At 41.2% G+C, this 26,406-nt stretch overlaps 1 protein-coding gene across 3 annotated transcripts in view; it reads left to right on the forward strand.

Annotated features, from left to right (window-relative positions):
- The first annotated feature begins 299 nt into the window (after positions 1-299).
- CRTC3 (CREB regulated transcription coactivator 3) overlaps positions 300-26,406 on the forward strand; it is a 103,345-nt gene continuing 77,238 nt past the window's right edge. For all 3 annotated transcript variants that reach the window (XM_060005377.1, XM_060005378.1, XM_069540467.1), the window contains exons 1-2: positions 300-574; positions 8,059-8,157. In XM_060005377.1, the coding sequence (XP_059861360.1) occupies positions 443-574; positions 8,059-8,157 (231 nt within the window). In that variant the 5' untranslated portion in view covers positions 300-442. The remainder of the gene's footprint in view (positions 575-8,058; positions 8,158-26,406) is intronic.

Here is a 26,406-nt window from a genome sequence, read left to right on the forward strand (position 1 = left end):
ATGTTAAAACTGTTCTAAAGTTGTAACGTAAATCCAAAGGCCAGGACGTCCCTACGAGGGAGCGTTTTGGAAAAATGGTACCCTAGCTGCTCCCTCACGTCGGATGCGTTTTGCTCTGCTGACGGGGTTTCCTCAGTGTCTGCGTGGCGGGTCGCAAGCCCGGCTCGGGACGCCGGGGAAAGCCCTCCGGTGGCTGGCGCCGAGCCGGGTCGGGGCCGGGCGGCGGGCGGGCCACGCCGAGGGCGGGGCCGCGCGCGCGGGGGCGGACCTCGGCGCGCTCCCGGCCGCTCGCTGGCGGTGGGGCCGCGGCGGCTCCTCTGCCGGGTCGCGCCGGAGGACGGGCTTCGGGCGGCGGCCGGGGCGGCCTGCGGACGGACGGGTGGGCCGAGGCGCAGGGCCCGCGCCCGCCGTCTCCCCCTCTTGCCGGCGCCGGGCCCGCGCCATGGCCGCCTCGCCGGGCTCGGGCAGCGCCAACCCTCGGAAGTTCAGTGAGAAGATCGCGCTGCACACGCAGCGGCAGGCCGAGGAGACGCGGGCCTTCGAGCAGCTCATGACCGACCTCACCCTGTCGCGGGTGAGGGCCCGGGCCGGCGCGGGCGGGCGGCCACGGCCGCGGGCGGGCCCCGCGCGGCGGGTGAGAGGTCGCGGGGCCGAGGCGATGGCGGGGCCGGGCGGGGTCGCGCCCGCGGAGTGGAACCCGGGAGCGGGGCCGGCGCGGCCGCGGCCTCGGCGCTTGCCTGCCTTCCGACACCCGCTGGAGGTTTGCTGTCGCCGCGGAGGTGGGAGAGTCGCGGGGCAGTGTGTACGGGGAGATGGGAAGGGGCCGAGCCCGGGAAGGCGGGCCGCCGAGTGAGGGCGGCCTAAGGGGGAGGGTGACCGGGAGCGCGGGGAGGAAATCACAAACAGCTCGGAGGCGGGCGGTGCGGCTTCTGACTGCTCCGAACATCCACCGCCCGCGAGTCCTCCCGGACTGCTCGGCGTGGAGGGCCCGAGGCACCCACCCGCTCCTTCGGGAGAGCACCGCGCACCAGTGAATCCAGGGTCGGCCCCGGGCTGGTTTGGGGTCTGTCTGGGTATCGAGATGTGATTCCATGTCGAGTGTGGGACTTCGCTGCTCTTCCTCCATGGAGGTGCTGTATCGGTCCGGTTTACTGACTTCAGCCCCGATGGTTCATGAGAACTGGGAAGGTGTACCGCGTTGCTGGTGACGGAGGAGGGTCCAGGAGGAATAAGGCGCCAGCCTGGACAAACACTCGGCGAGGTTAGGTAACTGTCGAGGGAGGCAGTGGAGGATGGAGAGCCAACAGGAGTGTCCGCGCAGAACTGCAGAGAACGAGGGTCAGCGTGAGCGGGGCAGGCAGGCCTTGAGGATCCTGAATGCTGACCTTGAAGGACCATCAGGAGGATGGGGGAGGATGTACAGAAGCGGGGGCGGGGTTGTGGGCAGCCTGAAGGAGAATTGAGAGGGGAGTCGCAAACTGGTGGTCCCTGGCTCGCTGAGCTACAGACGCGATATTTTTTGGCCATTGGTGCTTGGGAAAACTTCTGGAATCTGTCGCCAGAATTGGGAGATTTTTCATAGAAATCAAAGTTGGAGATTTTAATGTACAGTCAAAATTTCGTTCTTTCTCTCTATTTTAAATATATATATTTATATACATTTAAAATTGGGAGACCCGATAACACTCATCCTGATTTCCCATGTGACAGCTAGCTAGCTGGAGCTGGGTGATGGCTGCCCCCTCAAATGGAGCATGTATTCTCTGGTTGGCCACAGTTCACCCCACAGCCTGTCATGTCCCCCACTCCTGAGGCTAGGTGTCACTTGCCATTTATCATATTTTTGATGGTGTTTTCTTTTAGCGAGGTTAAGGAGAAAGTGAAATATCTCTTGTACTTACATTTCTATCATGATGAGAAGAAATATATATAGATAGTGCTAAACCCTATAGCTCAGATTCTCTAGAGTTTAGCAAGCCTGACCAACTCTGCCCCATATGATAACTCAATTCAGCCACCACTTTTCTCTATTCTAATTGCTATAAAATTATGATGTCATTTTGTCCTTCACCTTGTACAGGGCATTATTTACATGTTAATTCTGCCTGTGTTCTTTTCTACTCTCTACCAATTGCAAGTAAAATAATAAATACTGCTTGGCTCCACTGTGTTCATACACACAAAGGCAAACGATGACACTGAATTTGCCTAGTAATCTTTGCTTATTTAAAATTTTAAGGGTAACTTTCATAATGAAATTATAAAACTGAAACACTTCTTGTAGAGAACTCGTAGATCCCCAAGCATATGTTCCAAGGGTCCAAAGATCTCAGATGGAGAAGAATCTATCCAGTTCATTATTGATAACCAGATGGCAGACATACTGATTTTCCATTACTAGCCCATGGTGGGCATGCTTATAAATGGAACAGACATCGCTAATCAATCTAGGTACTCTTTCCTTTCTGAGTCTGTTGGGCTTCGACTTTTTCTCCATATAATCAGAGTCAGTCCTTCAGAGTTGGAGTTAAATCCTATTTGTTTAGTTGGTGGGATAGATTAGATTATGGAGAATTTTTCACTCTAGCTTTAGGGGTGCAGCCTTACCTGGAAGCAATGGAAATTTTTTGAGAAGAGAATGCTAGGAGGATCAGTTCAATGGTGGTACCTGGGATGATAAGGAGAGGGAAAAAAATGGAGGCAGATATGCCTGGAAAGAGGCTGTTCCTTTGTTCATTCATTAATTTGTTGGTACTTGAGTCCCCAGTGGGGGTGTAGGGGTGGGGGGAGGTGAAGACGTGGTACCTTGCTTCAAAGATCTTATTAATTTGTTTAGCAAATACTTTTTGAGTCTCTAGTGCGTGCTGGGGGTTCGGATGGACACTGGGGATGTAGTGTCTCGTCATAGATTTTAGGGTTTAATGGGGAAGACATTCATTTGACAAGTCAGGACACATTTTGATGAATAGTACGAAAGGGGAACAGTTGGGAGTGTATGGTAGGGAATCCTCACCTCTTCTAGTGGCATAAAGGGTTAGTAGGAGTGGGGAAGGCATGTGAGGGTATATGCTCGTGTGTTGAGGGAGGGGAGAGTGTTTTAGGCACAGGGGACAGAGGTTCAGCAAGGGGATGAGGAGGGTAATTTGAGATGAGGCATTCATGGGGATTTGGGACTTGATCCTAAGGACAATGGAAAGTCATTGAAGGGGTTGAACCAGGGGAGATTTGCATTTTGAAAGAATGCCTCTAGCTCCAGAACGTAGGCTAGATCGGAGGAAGAGGTAGCAGGGAAATGCTTTGGAATCTAGGAGATGTGATGATGGTGGCATTGGCAAGGGTGGTAGCCACAGGGAGGCAGAGAGGTGAACAGATTGATACTTAGGAAGTAGAAAGGACCAGACTTGGTGAATGGATGAGGGAGATGAGGGAGAGGGAGGACTCAAGGATGATCCCCAGCTTTCGGACTTGAGCCATTCCAGGGTATCCTCTGCTAAGAGAGGGAGCGCTGGCAGGAGCAAGGCGGGAGCTGACTCAGTGTCAGGAGATGCTGAGTTTGAGGTGCCTGTGAGGCATTTAAGTAGAGATGGGCCAGCAGATAGTTGTATATGTGGTCCTGGAGCTCAGGAGAGAAGTCTAGGCTAGTGGGAATCTTTGGTGTGTAGCAGCAGGAGTAGATTCTGCTGCCTAGGAAGAATTTCTAGAAAAGATCTTAGAAATTGGTGGCCTAAATTCTAATTTGGCCCTCTGATTTTTTTTTTTTCTTCAATTAGGTCCAACAGTGAATATTGTGATTTTACATTAAAATCTGGACTCTGGCTTCTTTTGAAAAGAGATCATCTAACAACACTTACCCTACATTTCCTCATGGCAGCGATTGCCTGGAGTTGAATAGCTGCTGCCCCCCTTAGACAGGGCACGGTGTGTCCTTCAGTTTGCCACAGTCCCCGTCACTCCCTATGGTTTCCTCACAGTGATTCTAGGCTGCTTCGCTTACTTATCTTCCATACCTGGCACCCGTAGGCTTTTGAGTTTGTAACCCCTGCTGTACATAGAGTGAAACATGGAAAGGGCCTAGGAGAAGCCCAAGGAGCTCCACCATTTAAAGGGGAGATAGAGGAGGAGGAGCCAGCAAAGAAGACTGAAGAGCAACCAGAGAGGTAGGAGGAGAGCCAGGAGGATTATGGTTAAGAGGAGGGGATGTGGACCAGCCGAACCCCGTGCTGCTGACTTGGTCTGATGTGATAAGGACTCGTTCTTTGGTCCAGTCATGTGGGGTCGTTGGTAACCTTGGTGGGAGCCACCACGTCCACAGTGTGCTGGGTGGAAGGGAGGTTGTGAGGCACTGAGGCCTTGAATAGAGGAAGTGGGACAGGGTTGGGAACTTGTACAAGAAGTTTGGCTTTGAAGGACAACTGGTAATGTGGAGAAACCACACGATCAATAATAGCACATCAACCTGGAGTGTTAATTTTGCTGGAATATTTGGGGAAAACTATTACTTTTATATTAAAACAAACAATAGATATGTTATGGCATAGTGAGGCCTCAGAGAGGAATAGAGGAGACTAGAAAGATTAGATTTGGGCTGAATATGGAGCGTTATCTCTTTGCCAGCCACTGTGCTGATCACTTTACGTTCATTATCTCATGTAGTTCTCACAGTAACCCTGTGGACTGTGTATCTGGAGCGATCCTCATTTTGCGGGAGAGCAAACAGACTTGAGACATAAGGTTGCATGGCTGGTAAGAGGCAGAGCTGGGGTTTGATTATGGTTGTCACACTGAATGTCTATATGCTGAACTGCTTTTTCTCCCCCATTAGGATATCTAATTGTACCAGCGGCATTTGTTGAAAACGGTTTTCTTTCTCCATTGAATTGCTCTGACACTTTTGTCAAAAATCAACTGGCCATGTATACATCGGTCTATTTTTGGACTCTCTCCTGTTCTATTGATCTGTTCATCTCTCTTTTGAACAACAGCACATTGCCTGGATTACGATAGCTTTATAGTCAGTCTTGAAACAAGGTAACTTAAGTCTTCCACCTTTACCGTTCTTAAAAATTGCTTTGGCTACTCTAGGTCATTCACACATCTACAGATTTTAGAATTATCAATTTCTGTGAATAGGGCTGCTGGGATTGTGTTGACTACTACAACACTTTTTCAAAAAGGAATTAGTGAGACTTAGATCTCATTTCATATAGACATTGGAGAAAATTCCACTAAAAGTGTGTGACTATAGGCTAAAAGTTGCTAACTCAAGGTACTGGGTGAGGCAGGTCAGGAAAATGAGTGGAGGGGCGTGGAATGAGATGGCAAATGGTAGCTGATCTTGGGCCATAGTGGAGGAGTAACAGGGTACAGTGAGGACACGGGCAAACTGGAGAACCCAAGCCCTATCTAAGGGGGCAGGCATTTCTCAGCTCCACACACTGTTGCCATGAAGAATATGGGTTCAGTGTCATTAGATCTTTCAATCAAGACAAGATGGAAATCCAGATGTTTGTGGCTTCTTGCAATTTAAAAATTTAAAACATTGAGTGGGTCAGACAGAACTCTGTAGGCTAACCATGTCCTGTCGCCTGCCAGTCCATGACCTCTGCCTCAGGCTAATCAGCCTTTTGTCCTCATTTTCCTCATCAGTAAGCATGACGGTATTGAAGACAGTCTCTAAGGTTCTTTCTAGCTCAATGGCTCTAAATTTCAAAAGAGAAAAGTGTCAGAATTACTCAAGGGTTTAGGAGGTAGTTGAGGTTATCAACAATAATGATAATATTTTGAGCAGTTGTCCAGACCTGTACACTTTACACACCACTGTCATGTCTGTTCTCTGTTTTAATCCTTCCACAGTCTTTGTGAAGTAGGCAGCAGAATAATCTGTGCAACCACATGGGAGCTCCGGTTTACAAAGTCAGGTCTTCTTGTTCCAAATCCATTGCTCTTTTTACTGTAGCACAACCGTCTCTGAAGACTCCAGAAATGGGCAGTTTGGTAGGGACAGCAGATATGGACGACCGCTAAGAGAGCCTCAAGCTCAGTTGAAGGCAAATCTCTAGCTAGATTTAGAACTTAGCTTGGTTGAAGTGTCAAGGCTTTTGGGTAAGAGTTGAAGCCTTTGTGAGAACTCCCTGCAGGTAGGAACTTTGGCACGTATTCATCTTAGTAAGCTAGCGTCTGGCACAGTACCTGACACACAGTTAAACGTTTTTATGTAAGTGACTAAGTGGATGGATTCATGCAAGAAGGAATCAAAGGCTTTAGATCAAGGGGGCTGAGAATTTTGTCGAGAGACTTTCAAGGATAGAGAGTCAAATGCTTCTGGTTGAGAATGTCAAGATCAAAAGCTGAGACTTTATAACTTAGCTGATAGATGGGAAAAGCTCATCATGGCTTCCTTCTCATATTTGGCTCTCAGATCTGGGTTTTGATTAATAGAGTTTTACTGTGCAGTATGTTTGAGAAATCAAGTACAGTGGGTATAAGGAAGTTAAGGCTGCCAAAGGGTTTTATATGCCTTTAAAACTTCCAAACAGATACAAGTCCTTATCTTTGGAGATGCATATTGAAATATGGAATGCTAGGATGCCTGGATTTCTTTCAGTGGAGTGCAGTGGGTGATGGAGGAGGTAAAAATGAATCAAGATTGGATGTAAGTTGATCATTGTTGGAGCTGGAAGATGAAGAGATGGGGTTTCATTTTACTTGTCTCTATTTTGTACGTATTTGAAAATTTTCATAATAAATGTAAAAACAAAAAATCAGAGCGCTTCATAGGTGCAGCGATGCTTTTGGTCAACCAAACTTCACTTTTCTCTGAGCTTGTGAATAGTATGATCATTGAGGGAGAAATGGAACAAAGGAAAGGTACATGGCAGAAATAAGAATGTGGGTTTTGAGTTAGCCATAGCTCAGCCTCCTCTAGCTGTGTGACCTTGGGCAGGTGTCTGAACTTCCCTGAGTCTGGGTCTCCACGTTCGTAAAAGCAGGATCATGTGGTCTCCCTTGGTGATTGCTGAGAGGGTTAGGGATAAAGTGGGCAGAGCGTCTGAGGACAGCATCTGGCTCATCTTAGGGGCTCATATCTGGTAGTTTTTATTATTGTTAGACAAAGACAGAGAGTAATGAAAGGGTAAAAACCTGCCTCGGAGTTCCTAGCTACCCTTTCTTCCCTACATGAATTACAAGTGCCAAGGGTTACATAACCACAGAGGTAATTTATTATTTTAGAAGCAGAACTCTTAAAGACCAAATTGGACCACTCTGGGGTTTACAAGAACTGTAACCAGTTTACTGCCTTTTGAAAAATGAAGCAAGGAAGAACTTACAGAAGAAAAGCATATTAAAACAGTGGGATACCATTTTATACCTGTTCAGTTGACCTGCTTCTTTTCCCCAATTAATGATAATATCCAGTGTTAGTGAGTTTGTGGTCAAACTGTTTTCTCATATATACATTGGTATACTCTCTGGGAAAACATCTTGGCAGTGTGTATGGAGAGCCATCAAAAGGCCCAAACCCAGAGACTTAGGAATCACTCTTTGCAGTGTGTTCTAAGGAAATAATTCAGAAGAAGAAATGTCATATAGCCATTAAAAATGCTTATGTAACGTCATAGAAAAGAGTTATGATGTAAGCATGCAAGATTGTACCTATGTTGTGGTCACCACTGTGCAGTTATTACACATAAATGTAAAAGGAGACTGGAAAAGAGCATGGAGAAGGGAAGATAGTCAGTGTGTTAGAGTCATGGACAGTGGCTTAGTTTTTTTTAAGAAATTCTTTTGTTGCTGTGCCTCCACACACATAACACTCAAAGACCGTGCAAGAGTACCTCACTGTCATGGCTGAGACATTTAGCACAGGGGTAAATTCTTTCCAAAAATAGACTAATCAAAACCCAGAAAGCACTGGAAACCTGAAGGTTTTAAGTAGAGAAGAAACTGAAGCCAAGACTTTCACTCTTGAACCATTTCGCTACACAACACCATACTTTGATGCTTCTTTCAGATCTTTGCTGTCATCTCTCAACAACTTTGAAATGTCTTTGTTCCCAGGTTCAATTTCAGAAGCTTCAGCAACTGCGCCTTACACAGTACCATGGAGGATCCTTACCCAATGTGAGCCAGCTGCGGAGCAGTGCCTCCGAGTTTCAGGTACCTGAGATACTTACTTTCTTTGAGCTGAGTGGAGTGTAAAAAGAGAAGCAAAAATTTTCCTTGAAAAGATTAGATCTTGGCTTCCCTGGTGGCGCAGTGGTCGGGAGTCCACCTGCCAGTGCAGGGGACATGGGTTTGAGCCCTGGTCTGGGAGGATCCCGCATGCCACGGAGCAGCTGAGTCCATGCGCCACAGCTGCTGAGCCTGCGCTGTGGAGCCCACGAGCCACAACTACTGAAGCCCGCGTGCTTAGAGCCTGTGCTCCGCGGCAAGAGAGGCCAGCACCATGAGGGGCCCGTGCACTCGCCACAACTAGAGAAAAGCCTGCGTGTAGCAACGAAGACCCAATGCAGCCAAAAATAAAAGAAAAAAAGATTAGATCTTGAAGATAAACTGGGCTTAGATACAGTTCAGTGTTCTTCTGGGAAGTCCATTGTTATTCTTTTTCCTAGTTACTGCAGCATAAGATAGTGTTATTTCACAAATGGTCTAAGGCAGCACTGTCCATTGGAAATATAATGTGAGTCACATATGTCATTTAAACATTTCTAGTAGCCACATTAAAGAAAAAGAAACCAGTATAATTAATTTTAATATTATTTAAATGATTTAAATAATTATTTGACCCAATCTATCCAAAATATTATTGTTTAAACATAGAATCAATATTAAAAAACATTAATGAGATATTTCACATTCTTTTTTTTCTTTTTTTTCAATTAAGTCTTTGAAATCTGGTGTGTATTTTGCACTTAAAGCACATCTTAATTTGTACCAGCCATGTTTCACTACCTTCATGTGGCTAGTTTCTACCATGCTGGACAGGACAAATCTACAGCATAGATAAGTGGTCTGTACTGCACTTATTTTTAAATTAAAAAAAAATTTTTTTTTGGCTGTGTTGGGTCTTCGTTGCTGCGCGTGGGCTTTCTCTAGCTGAGGTGAGCAGGGGCTACTCTTTGTCGAGGTGCGTGGTCTTCTCATTGCAGCAGCTTCTCTTGTTGTGGAGCACAGGCTCTAGATGCATGACCTTCAGTAGTTGCAGTATGTGGGCTCAGTAGTTGTGGTGCGTGGGCTCAGTAGTTGTGGCTTGCAGGCTCTAGAGCACAGGGTCAGTAGTTGTGGCGCACGGGCTTAGTTGCTCCGTGGCATGTGTGGGATCTTCCCAGACCAGGGATCGAACCCCTGTCCCCTACATTGGCAGGCGGATTCTTAACCATTGCACCACCAGGGAAGTCCCTATATTGCATTTAGATTAGTGCAGTGTCATAGGGTGCTTTAATCATTCATATTAGTGAAGAGCCTTGTTCAAAACAATGTGGAATTGGTGATTTAGACAGTGGTATATGGTACTGTTTTTAAGATCTGAATTAGATTTAGATATCCTAGTCTTTGAATAATTAGGAGGCTGACATTCTAATTATACAATTTAAGGTTCAGTGTTAAATTTCTTTGTTGTGAAATCTGGTTCACTTTGTTTGATGATGTCCTGTAAAGCAGAAATATTATTTAAATGGATACTTCCATTTGGGAGTGCTAATAGGAACTCTTAAATGTAATGTGATTAGAAAAAGTACTATATGAACATATTTGTACCTTAGTACACTGGAATCTTGTCTTTAATGAGTTTGGAATCTCACTATAATACTGCCTATATTAGAAATCTACCTCTGTAGATCAAACTATCTTACATGTTGGCTATTGGGTCATTCAGTATCCAAATAAAGTAGATCTCTGCTTTATGCTGGATTTCATGCTTCAGAAGATAGAACTTTGTCAAGATATGCTGTGTTTGAAATCCCGATTTTGTGGTACTTTCCTGTCAACTTTAGAGGAATATAGAATGTACTGTAGTGTCCTTTTCCTTGTGTATTGGGGGATGGGATGAAGTGACAGACCCAGGGCTTCCCGGGATTCTTTCTCTGAGTAATTTTTAAACTTTGAAACAATCACAAACTTACAGAAAAGTTGGATGTACAGTAAAAATAACTGTATTTTTACCCTTGAGAATAAGTTGCTGACCTAATGCCCTATCAACCCAAAATACTTCACCGTGTATTTCCTACAAGCAAGGCCGTTGTTCTACATAATCTGAATAGAACCATCAAAATCAGGAAATTAACAGTGATGCATTATTACCATTTGATCCTGAGACCCCATTCAGGTTTCACCAGATGTCCCATTACTGTCCTGCACAGCAAAAGGATCCAGTTCAGAGCACATACATTGTCTTTAGTCTCCTTCAGTCTAGAACAATTTTTCAATCTTTTATTTTTGACATTAAAGAAATTATTTTTGACTTTTGTGACCTTGCCACTTCTGAAGATCACAGGCCAGTTCTTTTTTAGAATATCTCTCTGTTGGGGTTTGTCTGTTTCTTCATGATTGGATTCAGATTACGCATCTTTGGCAGGAATAGCCAAAGGTGGTTCTGTTATTGTATCCCATTAAGTGGGTGATTTTTCATTTTCATGATGTTCACTTTTATCACGTAGTTAAGGTGGTGTCTGTCAGTCTTCTCCACTCTGAAGTTACTCTTCTCCTTTGTAATTAATAGGTATTTTGTGAGGAGATACTTTATCCTGATTCTCATCAAACTTTCAATTTATACATTTATTTATTTATTTCTATATTTGTGGTTTTGTGATTTCTTATTTTTTTCCATGGTTTATAATCTATAACTATTATTGTTATTTTGGTCCTCACATTATCCCTGATTAGGCCAATAGGAGCTCCTTCCCAGGATTCTTGTCAAACAGAAAAAAAGGGAATCCCAGAAGCATAAATTTTTTTTAAGCAAACATTTTTGAAGTGTAATTTATATGCAATACAATTGACCTTCTTTAGATTTACAGGTTATGTTGTATAATTACCACCACAATCAAGATACAGAACAGTTTCATCATCCCCCAGAAGTTCCCTTAATATCCCTTCGTAATCTATTCCCATCCCCTACCTCCAGCCTCTGGAACCACTGATATGTAGTTTTGCCTTTTCCAATGTATCCTATAAACAGAATCAGAAGTAGAGTTCTTCTTTCACTTAGCAATTGCATTTGAGACTCATCCATGTTGTGGCATGTATGAGTTTCCTAGAGCTGCCGTAACAAAGTACCACAAACTGAGTGGCTTACGTTTTGAACAGCAGAAATTTATTCTCTCACAGTTCTGAGGCTGGAATTGTGAAATCAAGGTGTCCATAGGGCCATGCTCTCTGGGGGCTCTAGGGAAGAATCCTTCCTCGTCTCTTCCCAGCTTCTCTTGGTTGCCTCCAGTCCTTGGTGTCCCTTGGCTTGTAGCTCCATCATTCTGCTCTCTGCCTCCATTCCATATGACCTTCTTCCCTGTTTGTCTGTGTCGAAATCTCCCCCTTCCTTCTCTTATAAAGACACCAGTCATTGGATTTAGGGCCCACCCTAATCCAGTATGACCTCATCTTAACTTGTTTACATCTGCAAAGATTCTCTTCCCAAATAAAGTCACATTCATGGGTACTTGGTGTTAGGACTTGAACAAATCTTTTTTGGGGAACGTGATTCAACCCACTACGTTGCAGTTATCAGTAGTTGACTCTCTTTATTGCTGAGTAGTATTCCATTTTATGGAGGTACTATAATTGGTTTATCCATTCATCACTTGATGAGCATTTGGATTGTTTCCACCTTTTGACAATTGTGAGTAAAGATATTCACATTCAGTTTTTGTGTAAACACCTAGTAGTGGAACTGCTGGATCAAATGTAAGTGTATATTTAACTTTGTAAGAGACTGCCAAACTGTTTTACAAAGTGGCTATACCATTTCACATTCCAGCAATGTTCCAGTGACTCTGCATTCTCTCCAGCCCTTGGTATTTCATTTCTTTTTTTTAAAATTGTGGTTAAAAAAACACAACATAAAATTTATCATCTTAACCATTTTTTTGGACTTTTTGTTTTATTTTATTTTTTTCACACACACACACTGTATTTTATTTTTATGAGATAAATAAACTGACACCAAGCATTGTAAATGGATGACCACAACAAAAACAACAATGATTGCAATTACCAAACATGAAACACACTCATACTATGTCATAATATTGACATTCAGTCCAGTAATCCTCCACTGTAACAGTGCCTTTACTTTGCAGTGAAAATTGATTTGTATATTTTTTGCCTCTGAGTCCTTGTGGGATTATTATTTTTTTTATTCAAACAGTAAGTCACAAATATTATAATCATCCTCATCAGTTCACTCAGTCCCATGTAATTAATTTTCTTTTTCATCTTGATCTTTTGTTAGCACTTCTATGAATTCATCAGTTTTCCATTAGAGTTCTGAAAATGCTTATTCATTCAGTTCAGTAATATAGTCAGTTACCAGAAACCTGTACTTGTCAGAGTTTTTTCCATGAATTCCTTGAGGGTGAAACCCTTTTATAGAAACGTTTTTGCGAAAGCTTCAGAATATACCCAGAAGTGTCTGTGAATGACAAAAGACTTAAAAATGACCACGGTTAAATATTTGGTGAAAGTTCATAATAATGCAATTGACAAGGAAATTTAGTTATTTCTGAGATATACATTTTAAAGTAATAACTAGAATTATGACTTATAACATTATACCAGAACATATAAGATTTTTAGAAATTTCATGTAATGTCTGAAACATTTACATTAACATATTTCCATATAAATAACCCAAAGAAAGTTTAGCATTAGTTGTTTTTTTTGTTTGTTTTTTTATACTGCAGGTTCTTATTAGTCATCAATTTTATACACATCAGTGTATACATGTCAATCCCAATCGCCCAATTCAGCACACCACCATCCCCACCCCACCACAGTTTTCCCCCCTTGGTGTGCATACGTTTGTTCTCTACATCTGTGTCTCACCTTCTGCCCTGCAAACCGGTTCATCTGTACCATTGTTTCTAGGTTCCACATACATGCGTTAATATACGATATTTGGTTTTCTCTTTCTGACTTACTCCGTATGACAGTCTCTAGATCCATCCACATCTCAACAAATGACTCAATTTCGTTCCTTTTTATGGCTGAGTGATATTCCATTGTATATATGTACCACAACTTCTTTATTCATTCATCTGTCAATGGGCATTTAGGTTGCTTCCATGACCTGGCTATTGTAAATAGTGCTGCAATGAACATTGGGGTGCATGTGTCTTTTTGAATTATGGTTTTCTCTGGGTATATGCCCAGTAGTGGGATTGCTGGATCATATGGTAATTCTATTTTTAGTTTTTTAAGGAACCTCCATACTGTTCTCCATAGTGGCTGTATCAATTTACATTCCCACCAACAGTGCAAGAGGGTTCCCTTCCCTCCACACCCTCTCCAGCATTTGTTGTTTGTAGATTTTCTGATGATGCCCATTCTAACTGGTGTGAGGTGATACCTCATTGTAGTTTTGATTTGAATTTCTCCAATAATTAGCGATGTTGAGCGTCTTTTCATGTGTTTGTTGGCAATCTGTATATCTTCTTTGGAGAAATGTCTATTTAGGTCTTCTGCCCATTTTTGGATTGGGTTGTTTGTTTCTTTAATATTGAGCTACATGAGCTGTTTATATATTTTGGAGATTAATCCACTGTCCGTTGATTTGTTTGTGAATATTTTCTCCCATTCTGAGGGTTGTATTTTCGTCTTATTTATGGTTTCCTTTCCTGTGCAAAAGCTTTTAAGTTTCATTAGGTCCCATTTGTTTATTTTTGTTTTTATTTCCCTTACTCTAAGAGGTGGATCAAAAAAGATCTTGCTGTGATTTATGTCAAAGAGTATTCTTCCTATGTTTTCCTCTAAGAGTTTTAGAGTGTCTGGTCTTACATTTAGGTCTCTAATCCATTTTGAGTTTATTTTTGTGTATGGTGTTAGGGAGTGTTCTAATTTCATTCTTTTACATGTAGCTGTCCAGTTTTCCCAGCACCACTTATTGAAGAGACTGTCTTTTCTCCATTGTATATCTTTGCCTCCTTTGTCATAGATTAGTTGACCATAGGTGTGTGGGTTTATATCTGGGCTTTCTATCTTGTTTCATTGATCTATGTTTCTGTTTTTGTGCCAGTACCATATTGTCTTGATTACTGTAGCTCTGTAGTATAGTCTGAAGTCAGGGAGTCTGATTCCTCCTGCTCCGTTTTTTTCCCTCAAGACTGCTTTAGCTATTTGGGATCTTTTGGGTCTCCATACAAATTTTAAGATGATTTGTTCTAGTTCCGTAAAAAATGCCATTGGTAATTTGATAGGGATTGCATTGAATCTGTAGATTGCTTTGGGTAGTATAGTCATTTTCACAATATTGAGTCTTCCAATCCAAGAACATGGTATATCTCTCCATCTGTTGGTATCATCTTTAATTTCTTTCATCAGTGTCTTATAGTTTTCTGCATACAGGTCTTTTGTTTCCCTAGGTAGGTTTATTCCTAGGTATTTTATTCTTTTTGTTGCAGTGGTAAATGGGAGTGTTTCCATAATTTCTCTTCAGATTTTTCATCATTAGTGTATAGGAATGCAAGAGATTTCTGTGCATTAATTTTGTATCCTGCAACTTAACCAAATTCATTGATTAGCTCTAGTAGTTTTCTGGTGGCATTTTTATGATTCTCTATGTATAGTATCATGTCATCTGCAAACAGTGACAGTTTGACTTCTTCTTTTCCAATTTGTATTCCTTTTATTTCTTTTTCTTCTTTGATTGCTGTGGCTAGGACTTCCAAAACTATGTTGAATAATAGTGGTGAGAGTGGACATCCTTGTGTCGTTCCTGATCTTAGAGGAAATGCTTTCAGTTTTTCACCGTTGAGAATGATGTTTGCTGTAGGTTTGTCATATATGGCCTTTATTAGGTTGAGGTAGTTTCCCTCTATGCCCACTTTCTGGAGAGCTTTTATCATAAATTGGTGTTGAATTTTGTCAAAAGCTTTTTCTGCATCTATTGAGATGATCATATGGTTTTTATTCTTCAGTTTGTTAATATGGTGTATCACATTGATTGATTTGCATATATTGAAGAATCCTTGCATTCCTGGGATAAATCCCACTTGATCATGGTGTATGATCCTTTTAATGTTTTGCTGGATTCTGTTTGCTAGTATTTTGTTGAGGGTTTTTACATCTATATTCATCAGTGATATTGGTCTGTAATTTTCTTTTTTTGTAGTATCTTTGTGTGGTTTTGGTATCAGGGTGATGGTGGCCTCATAGAATGAGTTTGGGAGTGTTCCTTCCTCTGCAATTTTTGGGAAGAGTTTGAGAAGGATGGATGTTAGCTCTTCTCTAAATGTTTGATAGAATTCACCTGTGAAGCCATCCGGTCCTGTGCTTTTGTTTGTTGGAAGATTTTTAATCACAGTTTCAGTTTCATTACTTGTGATTGGTCTGTCCATATTTTCTGTTTCTTCCTGGTTCAGTCTTGGAAGATTATACCTTTCTAAGAATTTGTCCATTTCTTCCAGGTTGTCCATTTTATTGGCATAGAGTTACTTCTGGTAGCCTCTTAGGATGCTTTGTATTTCTATGGTATCTGTTGTAACTTCTCCTTTTTCATTTCTAATTTTATTGATTTTAGTCCTCTCCCTCTTTTTCTTGGTGAGTCTGGCTAATGGTTTATCAATTTTGTTTATTTTCTCAAAGAACCAGCTTTTAGTTTTATTGATCTTTGTTATTGTTTTCTTTGTTTCTATTTCATTTATTTCTGCTCTGATCGTTATGATTTCTTTCCTTCTGCTAACTTTGGGTTTTGTTTCTTCTTCTTTCTCTAGTTCCTTTAGGTGTAAGGTTAGATTGTTTACTTGAGATTTTTCTTGTTTCTTGAGGTAGGCTTGTAAACCTCCCTCTTAGAACTGCTTTTGCTGCATCCCATAGGTTTTGTTTTTATTTTATTTTATTTATTTATTTATTTATTTTTTGCGGTACGCGGGCCTCTCACTGTTGTGGCCTTTCCCATTGCGGAGCACAGGCTCTGGACACGCAGGCTCAGCAGCCATGGCTCACGGGCCTAGCCACTCCGCGGCATGTGGGATCTTCCTGGACCGGGGCACGAACCCGTGTCCCCTGCATCGGCAGGCGGACTCTCAACCACTGCCCCACCAGGGAAGCCCAGAAGGCAGGTTCTTTACCACTGGACCACCAGGGAAGTCCCCTCCATAGATTTTTAGACTCAGCTTTTTGACTTCTACAAAAAGTCGTGTTGGGATTTTAAGTGGGATTTCACTGAATCTGTGATCAGGTTGGGGAGAACTGATGTTTTAATACTGAGTTTTCTTATCCATGAACATGGAACAGAAGCAGAGATTTTTGATTCAAGTTAAGTTGCTTATAATTAGTTATTTAAACACAGTCCACTTCCTTTTATGTTTATAGATCATTTTGGAGTTTACAGAATGTTTTCACAACTCTTATTCTACTTGATCCTTAATACATTAGTTGGTAAGCATAGCACTATATTAATATTGGTTAAAGACCAATTTTCTATCCTAATGGAGGATCTAAAAGTACATTCTTTTCACCTAACCCATTGGGCCCTTATTCAGAGAACACAAACTTACCAGATGAGTAAACCAAAGTAAGCTTTTCAGGCTAACTTCTGATAATCCTTAGCAACGGACAGGTCATTGGTCAGGGGTGACTAAGGTTACAGCCCTCCTATTTCTAGGCAGGGCCTGGCCTGTGTACACTGAAGGCAGAGAGAGGAAGTGGGCATTATCTTCTTCTCTGAGGGCTAGGGTTGTCTCTTCTGGTTAGGGGAGGGCCTGCCGTTCTCCAGTGCGTTGCAGCCTGCGTAACAGCGAGGGCGCCTGTTGGCTGTGCAGCCTGATTGTCAGGCAGCTACAGAGAGAGGGACAGAGGGCATCTCTTTGTATAGTGCTATCTGGGTACAGTTGTAGCCTTTCACATCCTTCACATAACCTCCCTAGTTCTTTCAAATTATATCACTAAAAACTAATCACACTTTTTTACATTTCTGACTGCTACATTTTTTAAAAATTGGGTCATCTTGTTTATAACTGAGAGTTTATAATTTAGGGAGCAATCTGGCGGCCAAAGGGAGAAAGCCCTATTGCAAGCAGAAGGGCTTGGCCAGATGCAAAATGGTGATTTTTCTGAGACCCACCACCAATACAAGTGGGTATAGTGAGGCCCAGAGTTTGCATAGCAAGTATTGTTGGAGAAGCAGAACTTAAAAATCGAGTCTTTGACTCCTAGTTCAATTTTAGTGGCTTTCCTTTGCTGAATTTCCTTTAAAAGTTTTATAAGATTCTTTAAAAAATGACTGGCAGGGAATTCCCTGATGGTCCAGTGGTTAGGACTCCACGCTTTCACTGCCGAGGGTGCGGGTTCTATCTCTGGTCAGGGAACTAAGATCCCGCAAGCTTCACAGTGCAGCCAAAAAAAAAAAAAGATTGGCAAGGTACATTGGTTAAATTCAAACAAATGGAAAACAGAAGTAGCAATATTAACCTCAAAATACTGCTGCTAATAATAGCCAACATTTGTTGAGTATGAGCTATGTGTCAGACACTGCATTAAGCTCACTACATAGATTATTTAATTTTCACAAAAACCCATTCGGTATATGTATTTGGTAATTGTCATAGCATTATTTGAGTTGTATGTGATATAATAACATAGCAACAAATTGCAAAAAGCAAAAACTAGTAAAATTAGGAGAATGTGACAGCACAATTGTAGATTTTTAATTCACTATAACAGTTGAGTCAGTACCCAAAATATAGAGTGATATCATTAGCAAATGAGGATTACTATATACAAAATGTTTTTTTGATAAAAGTCCCTTTTATTTTCTACTCAATATAAAATATGTAAAATCATATATCATTTCTTCAGCCTTCTGCCAGTGAAGCCCTGGTCCTTGAAATACTTTTTTATAATTTTTGTTGAAATATAGTTGATTTACAATGTTATGTTACTTTCAGGTATACAGCAAAGTGATTCATTTACCCATATATAAATATATATAAATAAATAAATATATATATATATTCTGTTTTTACATTCTCTTCCCTTATAGGTTATTACAAGATATTGAGTATAGTTCCCTGTGCTCAAAAATTTATTCCTATAATTTTTTTCTTTAAAAAGGTAAGATAACCTTTTTTACATATTCATAGACAAATTTTAAAAACAACATTTTTTTTCCTGATTGTAAAAGTGATGCTTATTATAGAAAACAGATAACATTCCTGTTCACATTTTGGCTGTTTTCTTTCAGTAGTTTTGTTGTGACTGTAAATATTTTTAACAAAATCGGCATCATACTGCATGTATAGTTTTGTATCTTTTTGACGTCATGAACACTTTCTTATGTTTAAATGGTCTTCAAAAACATTATTTCTAGTGATTTATGATATTCTATCACACGGATGCACCACAATTTATTGAACTGCTCCCTTATTGTTGGACATTTGGGTTGTTTTCACTATTCATAGGATGTGTGTGTGTGTGTGTGTGTGTGTGTTGTATGTATAAATCGATCATATACTAGGCCAAAGAATTTCTCAGTAAGTTAAAAAAATGTTCCACCGTGATAATCCCAAACTCCTCCAATTTCTGTAGTCGAAGTGCATCTCTCAGAGTTCCTCCAGGCCCTTGTCCTCCTCACTGTGGGCTATGGGGCCTGACAAGGGGGAAAGGGCAGCAGAAGCAGGTTTGGATGAAGGGTGGAGATCTGTGCACCCACCACACAGCACAGGGAACACTCTGAACTTCAAGGAACTGAATTCCAAGGTGGTGAGAAGCTTATGTAGTGAAACAAGGGAGGCTGATTCTCACTGAATATCCTTGCAGATTGTGCAGGGCAGAAAGATGAGATGACAGGATCTGTCCATCTTGTACTTCTTTTTTTCTGAAGGAAGAGCTGAGGTTCCTGGATGCTACCTTGTCAGCTTGGAGTTAAATGACCGGTGGGCCTGCAACCCATCCTCCTACTGAGCCTCCTCAGGCAAACCATGGAATTCTCTAAACCTCATCTATGCATCATGATAATGACAGTCACTTGATGGGGTTGTTATGAGCATCTAGTGAATGCAGAATAAAATGCAGAAGAGCTTTGGAAACTGTCAAGTGTGAAACAACCATCAGTTATTAACACAAATAGTGCTCAGGAACAATTTTGAAGTCGGAAGTTTGTATTTATCACTTTCTACCTCTATTTTTCCTCTGCTCTTCCCATTCTCCCGACCCCACCGAAACCTGTGCTGTCCAGTATGGTAGTCATGAGCCAGATTTACATCTTTAATTAAGATGAAATAAAATTAGAGATTCAGTTTCTCACTCACACTAGCCACACTTCAGGTCTCAGTAGGCGCCACGTGGTGGGTGGCTGCTCCTGCGGTTGGCCCTCTTTATGCTGTGCCCGAGTCCCCATTTCAGCCCTGGGTTAAGGCTTCACCTGGCCCTAAAAACCCAGTGCTTTCAGATGATCTTCCCCTCCTTCCTTTCCTTCATCAGTCAGTGAGATTTTTGTGTCTTAGCTAAAGCGCTTGTTTGGATTACAAGAACAGTTTTCTGGGGGAATTCCCTGGCAGTCCAGTGGTTAGGACTCGATGCTTTCACTGCTGAGGGCCCGGGTTCAATCCCTGGTCTGGGAACTAAGATCCTACGAGCCACGCAGTGCGGCCAAAAAAAAAAAAAAAGAAAGAAAAGTATTCTGATTAAATTTCATATAAAAAATTTAAGGATGGACCTAGAGATTATCATATTAAGTGAAGTAAGTCAGACGGAGAAAGAAAAATACCATATGATATCACTTACATGTAGAATCGAAACTATGATACAAATGAACTATTTACAAAACAGAAACAGACTCACAGACTTAGAAAACAAACTTATGGTTACCAAAGGGGAGAGGGAGTGGGGAGGGATAAATTAGGAGTTTGGGATTAGCAGATACAAACTACTATATATAAAATACATAGGGACTTCCCTGGTGGCGCAGTGGTTAAGAATCCACCTGCCAATGCAGGGGACATGGGTTTGAGCCCTGGTCTGGGAAGGTCCCACATGCCTCGGAACAACTAAGCCCGTGTACCACAGCTCCTGAGCCTGTGCCCTAGAGCTTGTGAGCCACAACTACTGAGCCAACGTGCCACAACTAAGGAAGCCCGTGTGCTTAGAGCCCATGCTCCGCAACAAGAGAAGCTGCTGCAACTAGAGAAAGCCCATGCGCAGCAACAAAGACCCAACGCAGCCAAAAATAAAAAGATAAACAAATAAATTTATTTTAAAAATAATAAATAAAATAAAATAGATAAACAACAAGGTCCTACTGTATAGCACAGGGAACTATATTCAGTATCCTGTAATAACCATAAGGGAAAAGAATATGAAAAAAAAATATATGTGCACATATGTATAACTGAATCACTTTGCTGTATACCAGAAACTAACACAACATTGTAAATCATTATATTTTAATAAAAAAAATAAAAAATTTTAGCTTCCACTTCACTACTCTGAAGCACATTTATCAATATTTCAAAAGAGGATGCCTGCAAAATCACATGTCTCCAGTTGGCAGAATTCCACCCAATAAATGATGGAAGTTAATCTGAAAGGCTGTGAGGAAGGGCTTATCCTTAAATAACTGGATGCACACACACCACACACACACACACACACAAACACACGTGTGTGTGCACACGCAGGTGGACATCTGAATCAGCATACTGACCCTTGGAGGGCTTTGTGTTCTCCTGTTCCTTACTTCATCTAAGAGAGGATTAACTACTCCTCTTTTTCACTTCTCATTAATTGATAGATAATCAATAAATAAATTCAAAAATTTCTTGAGCACCTACTGTGGTGGCAGAAACATATTTCTGTATGAAGCAGAAGAAAGATGGAAATGAGTAAGTTGGCCCCTCCACGGAAGAAGATTGTGGCCCGGTTAGTCCTTGTTGAACACCCCTCAGCTGTGGTCCTGAAGTCTGGGCAGACTGCATTTGGCCACTGCCCCCATGGAAGTAGGGCTGCTCTGCCTTAAGCCAAGAGTGATCATCATGAAGAAAAAGAAATAAAAGGAATACAAATTGGAAAAGAAGAAGTCAAACTGTCACTTTTTGCAGATGACATGATACTATACATAGAGAATCCTAAAAATGCCACCAGAAAACTACTAGAGCTAATCAGTGAATTTGGTAAAGTTGCAGGATACAAAATTAATGCACAGAAATCTCTTGCATTCCTATGCACTAACAATGAAAGATCAGAAAGAGAAATTAAGGAAACACTCCCATTCACCACTGCAACAAAAAGAATAAAATACCTAGGAATAAACCTACCTAAGGAGGTAAAAGACCTGTACTCAGAAAACTATGAGACACTGATGAAAGAAATTAAAGATGATACAAACAGTTGGAGCAATATACCATGTTCTTGGATTGGAAGAATCAATATTGTGAAAATGACTATACTACCCAAAGCAATCTACAGATTCAGTGCAATCACTATCAAATTACCAGTGGCATTTTTTACAGAACTAGAACAAAAATTCTTAAAGTTTGTATGGAGACCAAAAAGACCCCAAATAGCCAAAGCAGTCTTGAGGGTAAAAAACAGAGCTGGAGGAATCAGACTCCCTGACTTCAGACTATACTACAAAGCTACAGTAATCAAGACAATATGATACTGGCATGAAAACACAGATATAGATCAATGGAATAGGATAGAAAGCCCAGAGATAAACCCACGCACCTATGGTCAACTAATCTATGACAAAGGAGGCAAGGACATACAATGGAGAAAAGACAGTCTCTTCAATAAGTGGTGCTGGGAAAACTGGACAGCTACATGTAAAAGAATGAAATTAGAACACTTCCTAACACCATACACAAAAATAAACTCAAAATGGATTAGAGACCTAAATGTAAGACCAGACACTCTAAAACTCTTAGAGGAAAACATAGGAAGAAACTCTTTGACATAAATCACAGCAAGATCTTTTTTGACTCACCTCCTAGAGTAAGGGAAATAAAAACAAAAATAAACAAATGGGACCTAATGAAACTTAAAAGCTTTTGCAAAGTAAAGGAAACTACAATCAAGATGAAAAGACAACCCTCAGAATGGGAGAAAATATTTGCAAATGAATCAATGGACAAAGGATTAATCTCCAAAATATATAAACAGCTCATACAGCTCAATATTAAAAAAACAAGCAACCCAATCCCAAAATGGGCAGAAGACCTAAATAGACATTTCTCCAAAGAAGACATACAGATGGCCAAGAAGCACATGAAAAGCTGCTCAACATCACTAATTATTGGAGAAATGCAAATCAAAACTACAATGAGGTATCACCTCACACCAGTTAGAATGGGCATCATCAGAAAATCTACAAACAACAAATGCTGGAGAGGGTGTGGAGGGAAGGGAACCCTCTTGCACTGTTGGTGGGAATGTAAATTGATACAGCCACTATGGAGAACAGTATGGAGGTTCCTTAAAAAACTAAAAATAGAATTACCATATGACCCAGCAATCCCACTACTGGGCATATACCCAGAGAAAACCATAATTCAGAAAGACACATGCACCCCAATGTTCATTGCAGCACTATTTACAATAGCCAGGTCATGGAAGCAACCTAAATGCCCATCGACAGATGAACGGATAAAGAATATGTGGTACATATACACAATGGAATATTACTCAGCCATAAAAATAGAATGAAATTGGGTCATTTGTTGAGATGTGGATGGATCTAGAGACTGTCATACAGAGTGAAGTAAGTCAGAAAGAGAAAAACAAATATCGTATATTAACGCATATATGTGGAACCTAGGAAAATGGTACAGATGAATCAGTTTGCAGGGGAGAAATGGACACACAGATGTAGAGAACAGACATATGGACACCAAGGAGGGAAAGTGGGGTGGTGGTGGTGATGGGGTGAATTGGGAGATTGGAATTGACCTATACACACTAATATGTATAAAATAGATAACTAATAAGAACCTGCTGTATAAAAAATAAATAAAATTCCAAAATTCCAAAAAAAAAAAAAAAAAAAAAAGAGTGATCCTGGAATCTCAGAGACCATCCCAAAATGGTTATGGCTTGGGTCACAGATGAAAGAGTCTCTGCAGAGACCTCAGAACAGCCTCTTGTGCCATCTATTGGTCTTCAGAAATTCCGTCTATCTCTACCTTCAGCTCCCTCCCAGCTCCTCATATTTCCTGACCATCTCTCCTCTAGTTCTCTCTCCTGGAATTTTGGCAGTGACTTGCAAGGTGAACTTGCCCTAAGCCTCTGCTTCCTCTGGGTACCACGCAGGAGGAGGCTGTGGTGTGATGAGGAGTATGGCTTGGGTGTCTGGCTGACCTAGGCTTGAGTCCTGGCTCCATCACTCTTTTGATCTGTGATCCTGGGCTTTCCCTCAACCTCTCTAAGCGTTTTTTTTGTTTGTTTTTTTGGTATATAAAATAGGGATAATAATAATTTTCCATAAGATAAACTGAGATAATGGGAGGTATGGAAGCACTGACCAAGGGATTTGGGAGCTGGAGTGAGTTAAGAGAACTAGGGTGTAAAGATAACTGACTCCTTCCCAAGCCACTAACTAAATTCTGTTTATGTATGCTCCTTCATCAGAGTTTGTGGCATAGTCATCTGCTCAAAACTTAAAAGTGAGAGGGAATTTTGTTCCCAAGGTCATAAATCTTAGCCAGCCCTGCTCTTTGATACAGCATGGTCTCTGTCAGCCCCAAAACAATACCCTTTTATCCAAATACTATTAGGTAAAATGAGATAGGGCCGTGACCTTGGGCTTCTGCGTGAGATGTAGAAGACCACATTTACTAGTTATTTTAGCGTACGTTATTTCCAGGAAAGATTTTCACTGATTACTAATATCTATTTTATGTTATGTCTTAGTTTCTTTTTCAGCGAATGTTATTTTTCTGAATTTGTCCCTAAACTCTATTTAGGAGTCTGTACCTCCCAAACTATGTGCACTTTACAACTGTGATTTTTTTTTTTTTTTTTACTATCTATCTCTGTGCTTGATTTGCTCCCTGGTTTACCTTTGGTTTTGACTTCCAATGAGATGTTCTCCTCTTCTGCCTAAGGAAACAGTGAGAAGCACAGAAAGTTAGGGGCTTACTTAATAGTTTTGGAATGTGCATCTGTCCCAAAATAGGAACTGTGACCAAGAATATGGTTGTCGTATTTTTAATACAGATTTGAGTAGTCCTGTTTTTCCCTTTTTATCTAACCATACGTGTTGAATAGAAAACTTAAGAGTGAACGAGTAAAGTAGACAACTCATGAATCTCTAGTCATCCAGAATAAAGGCCTTTGATACTATATAAGGGGCAAGGGAACATTGGCTCCACACACTGAATTAGGAACATCTGCATCCATGAGAACTTGAACAAGAGACCTGGAATATTGCCACTTTCATTCTGCCTTTCACGTGCTCCTAAGTGTTCATGTAATGGAGGGTCAGAAATAGCGTGGATACTCCAAATAGTGCTTTAAAGACTGAACTGTATTACATCAATTTAAATTTTTTATGCCGGAAAGGTAGGAAAAGATGGGAATTTCTCCTGAGAAGTCCATCTATTGGATAAAATCAGAGGTCTGTTGGAAAAGAAATACCACGAGGACTGAAGTGCCAATGGACATTTTGCTTTAGAGTAAAAGCTTTAGCGCAACACAGAGGCTACGTGGTATGATGGCCGAAAGGTAGGACTCTGATTTCAAATCCAGCCTCTGCCACTTTCCAGCCTGGTGACCTGCGACAAGTCACTTACCATCTCAGCCTCAGTTTCCTCACCTGTAAAGTGAGGATGGCAGTAATGCTGATATCAGAGTTTTGTCGTGAGGAATAAGTGAGTTAATATATATAACACTCTTAGAGCAGTGTCTGGCACAAGGTGAGCACGTTGCACGTCTTTCCTCTTGTTATTGGTTTTGTTCCTACCCCACCCCCATCGGGCCGCTACCACCACTCTAATTACTTCTACCAACTCGTCTATGGCTACCTTACGGCCATACTACCTCTCGGGTTTTGGCATCGGCTTGGGTTGAGTTCTAGCTCTGACTATTTAAGTCTAAGTCTCCGTGTCTGTATTTGTAAAATAGCAGTGTTAATAGTGTGCTTCCCAGGGTCCTGGTGAAGGTGACACCAGGATAGTGCGTGTGGGGCACTGTGCCCGTGCCTGGAGCCATCGGTGCTTGTTGCTGTCTTATCGTTACTGCGGTGTCTCGCAGCCAAGGTGTCACCCACAGAGCACTGGGCTCCATGGTGAGTTGTGTCAAAAGCAATTTGTTCTTATTAATAAGCTGTCAGTGCTTGAGTATTATTTTTAAAAGGTAATTGGAACTAAGTCAAGGTTATCCCGACATAGCGTTGCTGTTGGCTTCTGTATTGAGAAGTGGGCAAGCGCTTGGAGGGTGGGAACACCCCGGGTATAACTGCTGGAACACGGGTCCTGCATTTGAAAGTTGAGTGCTTTGTGTGAGGCAGAAAGCAAGTGTGAGAACCACTGGCCCGGGGGTGCTGGCCTTTCTGCCATAGAGGGTACTGTTCACAGTCTTCCATGTTCATGGCAAACTTCTGTTCCTGTGCTTGTCAGACCAAAGCGCCACCCTCCCCAAACCCAACCATTTTTATCCTGTCCAAGCATATGTAGGTACCAAAGAAATACTTGTTTTTACTCTTAAAATCACTTTCCTTATACATTAAACAGCTACTGTGACTTGCCCTGACTTTACCCATTAATAAATATCTACTGAGTGCCTGTTAAGAGAAAGCTATTATTGGGCTTATGAAGATAACTCAGAGAATGTCCGTTTAAGAAGCTTATAATCAAGTTTGAGAGACAGGTTGTGTACACAGAACTGTAGCAGAAAAACATTGGTTCTAGTGTTCTTTTTCTTTTTTAGCTTCCATTTTTAAACTTTTACATTCAGGAAAAGTAATACATTGTTTATAGCTTGGTCCTTAATTCTTTGTTGTTCAGTGTAAAAGTAATACATACTCATTGTATAAAATTTAGAAAATATATAAAAATGAAAAAGGAACAGAAAACATTATCTATATTTCATCAACTAGAAATAACCATTTGAATGTTTTTAGTTATTTTTCATCTTTTATGTGGGTGAAATCATTATCTGTATTTATATCCTTTAAAAAAATTTAGCCATTATATAATCATTATTTCCCTAAGTTAAGATACTTTATAAGTATAATTTTAATAGTTTAATAATATTTCTTCA

The sequence above is a fragment of the Delphinus delphis genome, chromosome 2 (assembly GCF_949987515.2).
Source record: "Delphinus delphis chromosome 2, mDelDel1.2, whole genome shotgun sequence".
Lineage (NCBI taxonomy): Eukaryota > Metazoa > Chordata > Mammalia > Artiodactyla > Delphinidae > Delphinus > Delphinus delphis.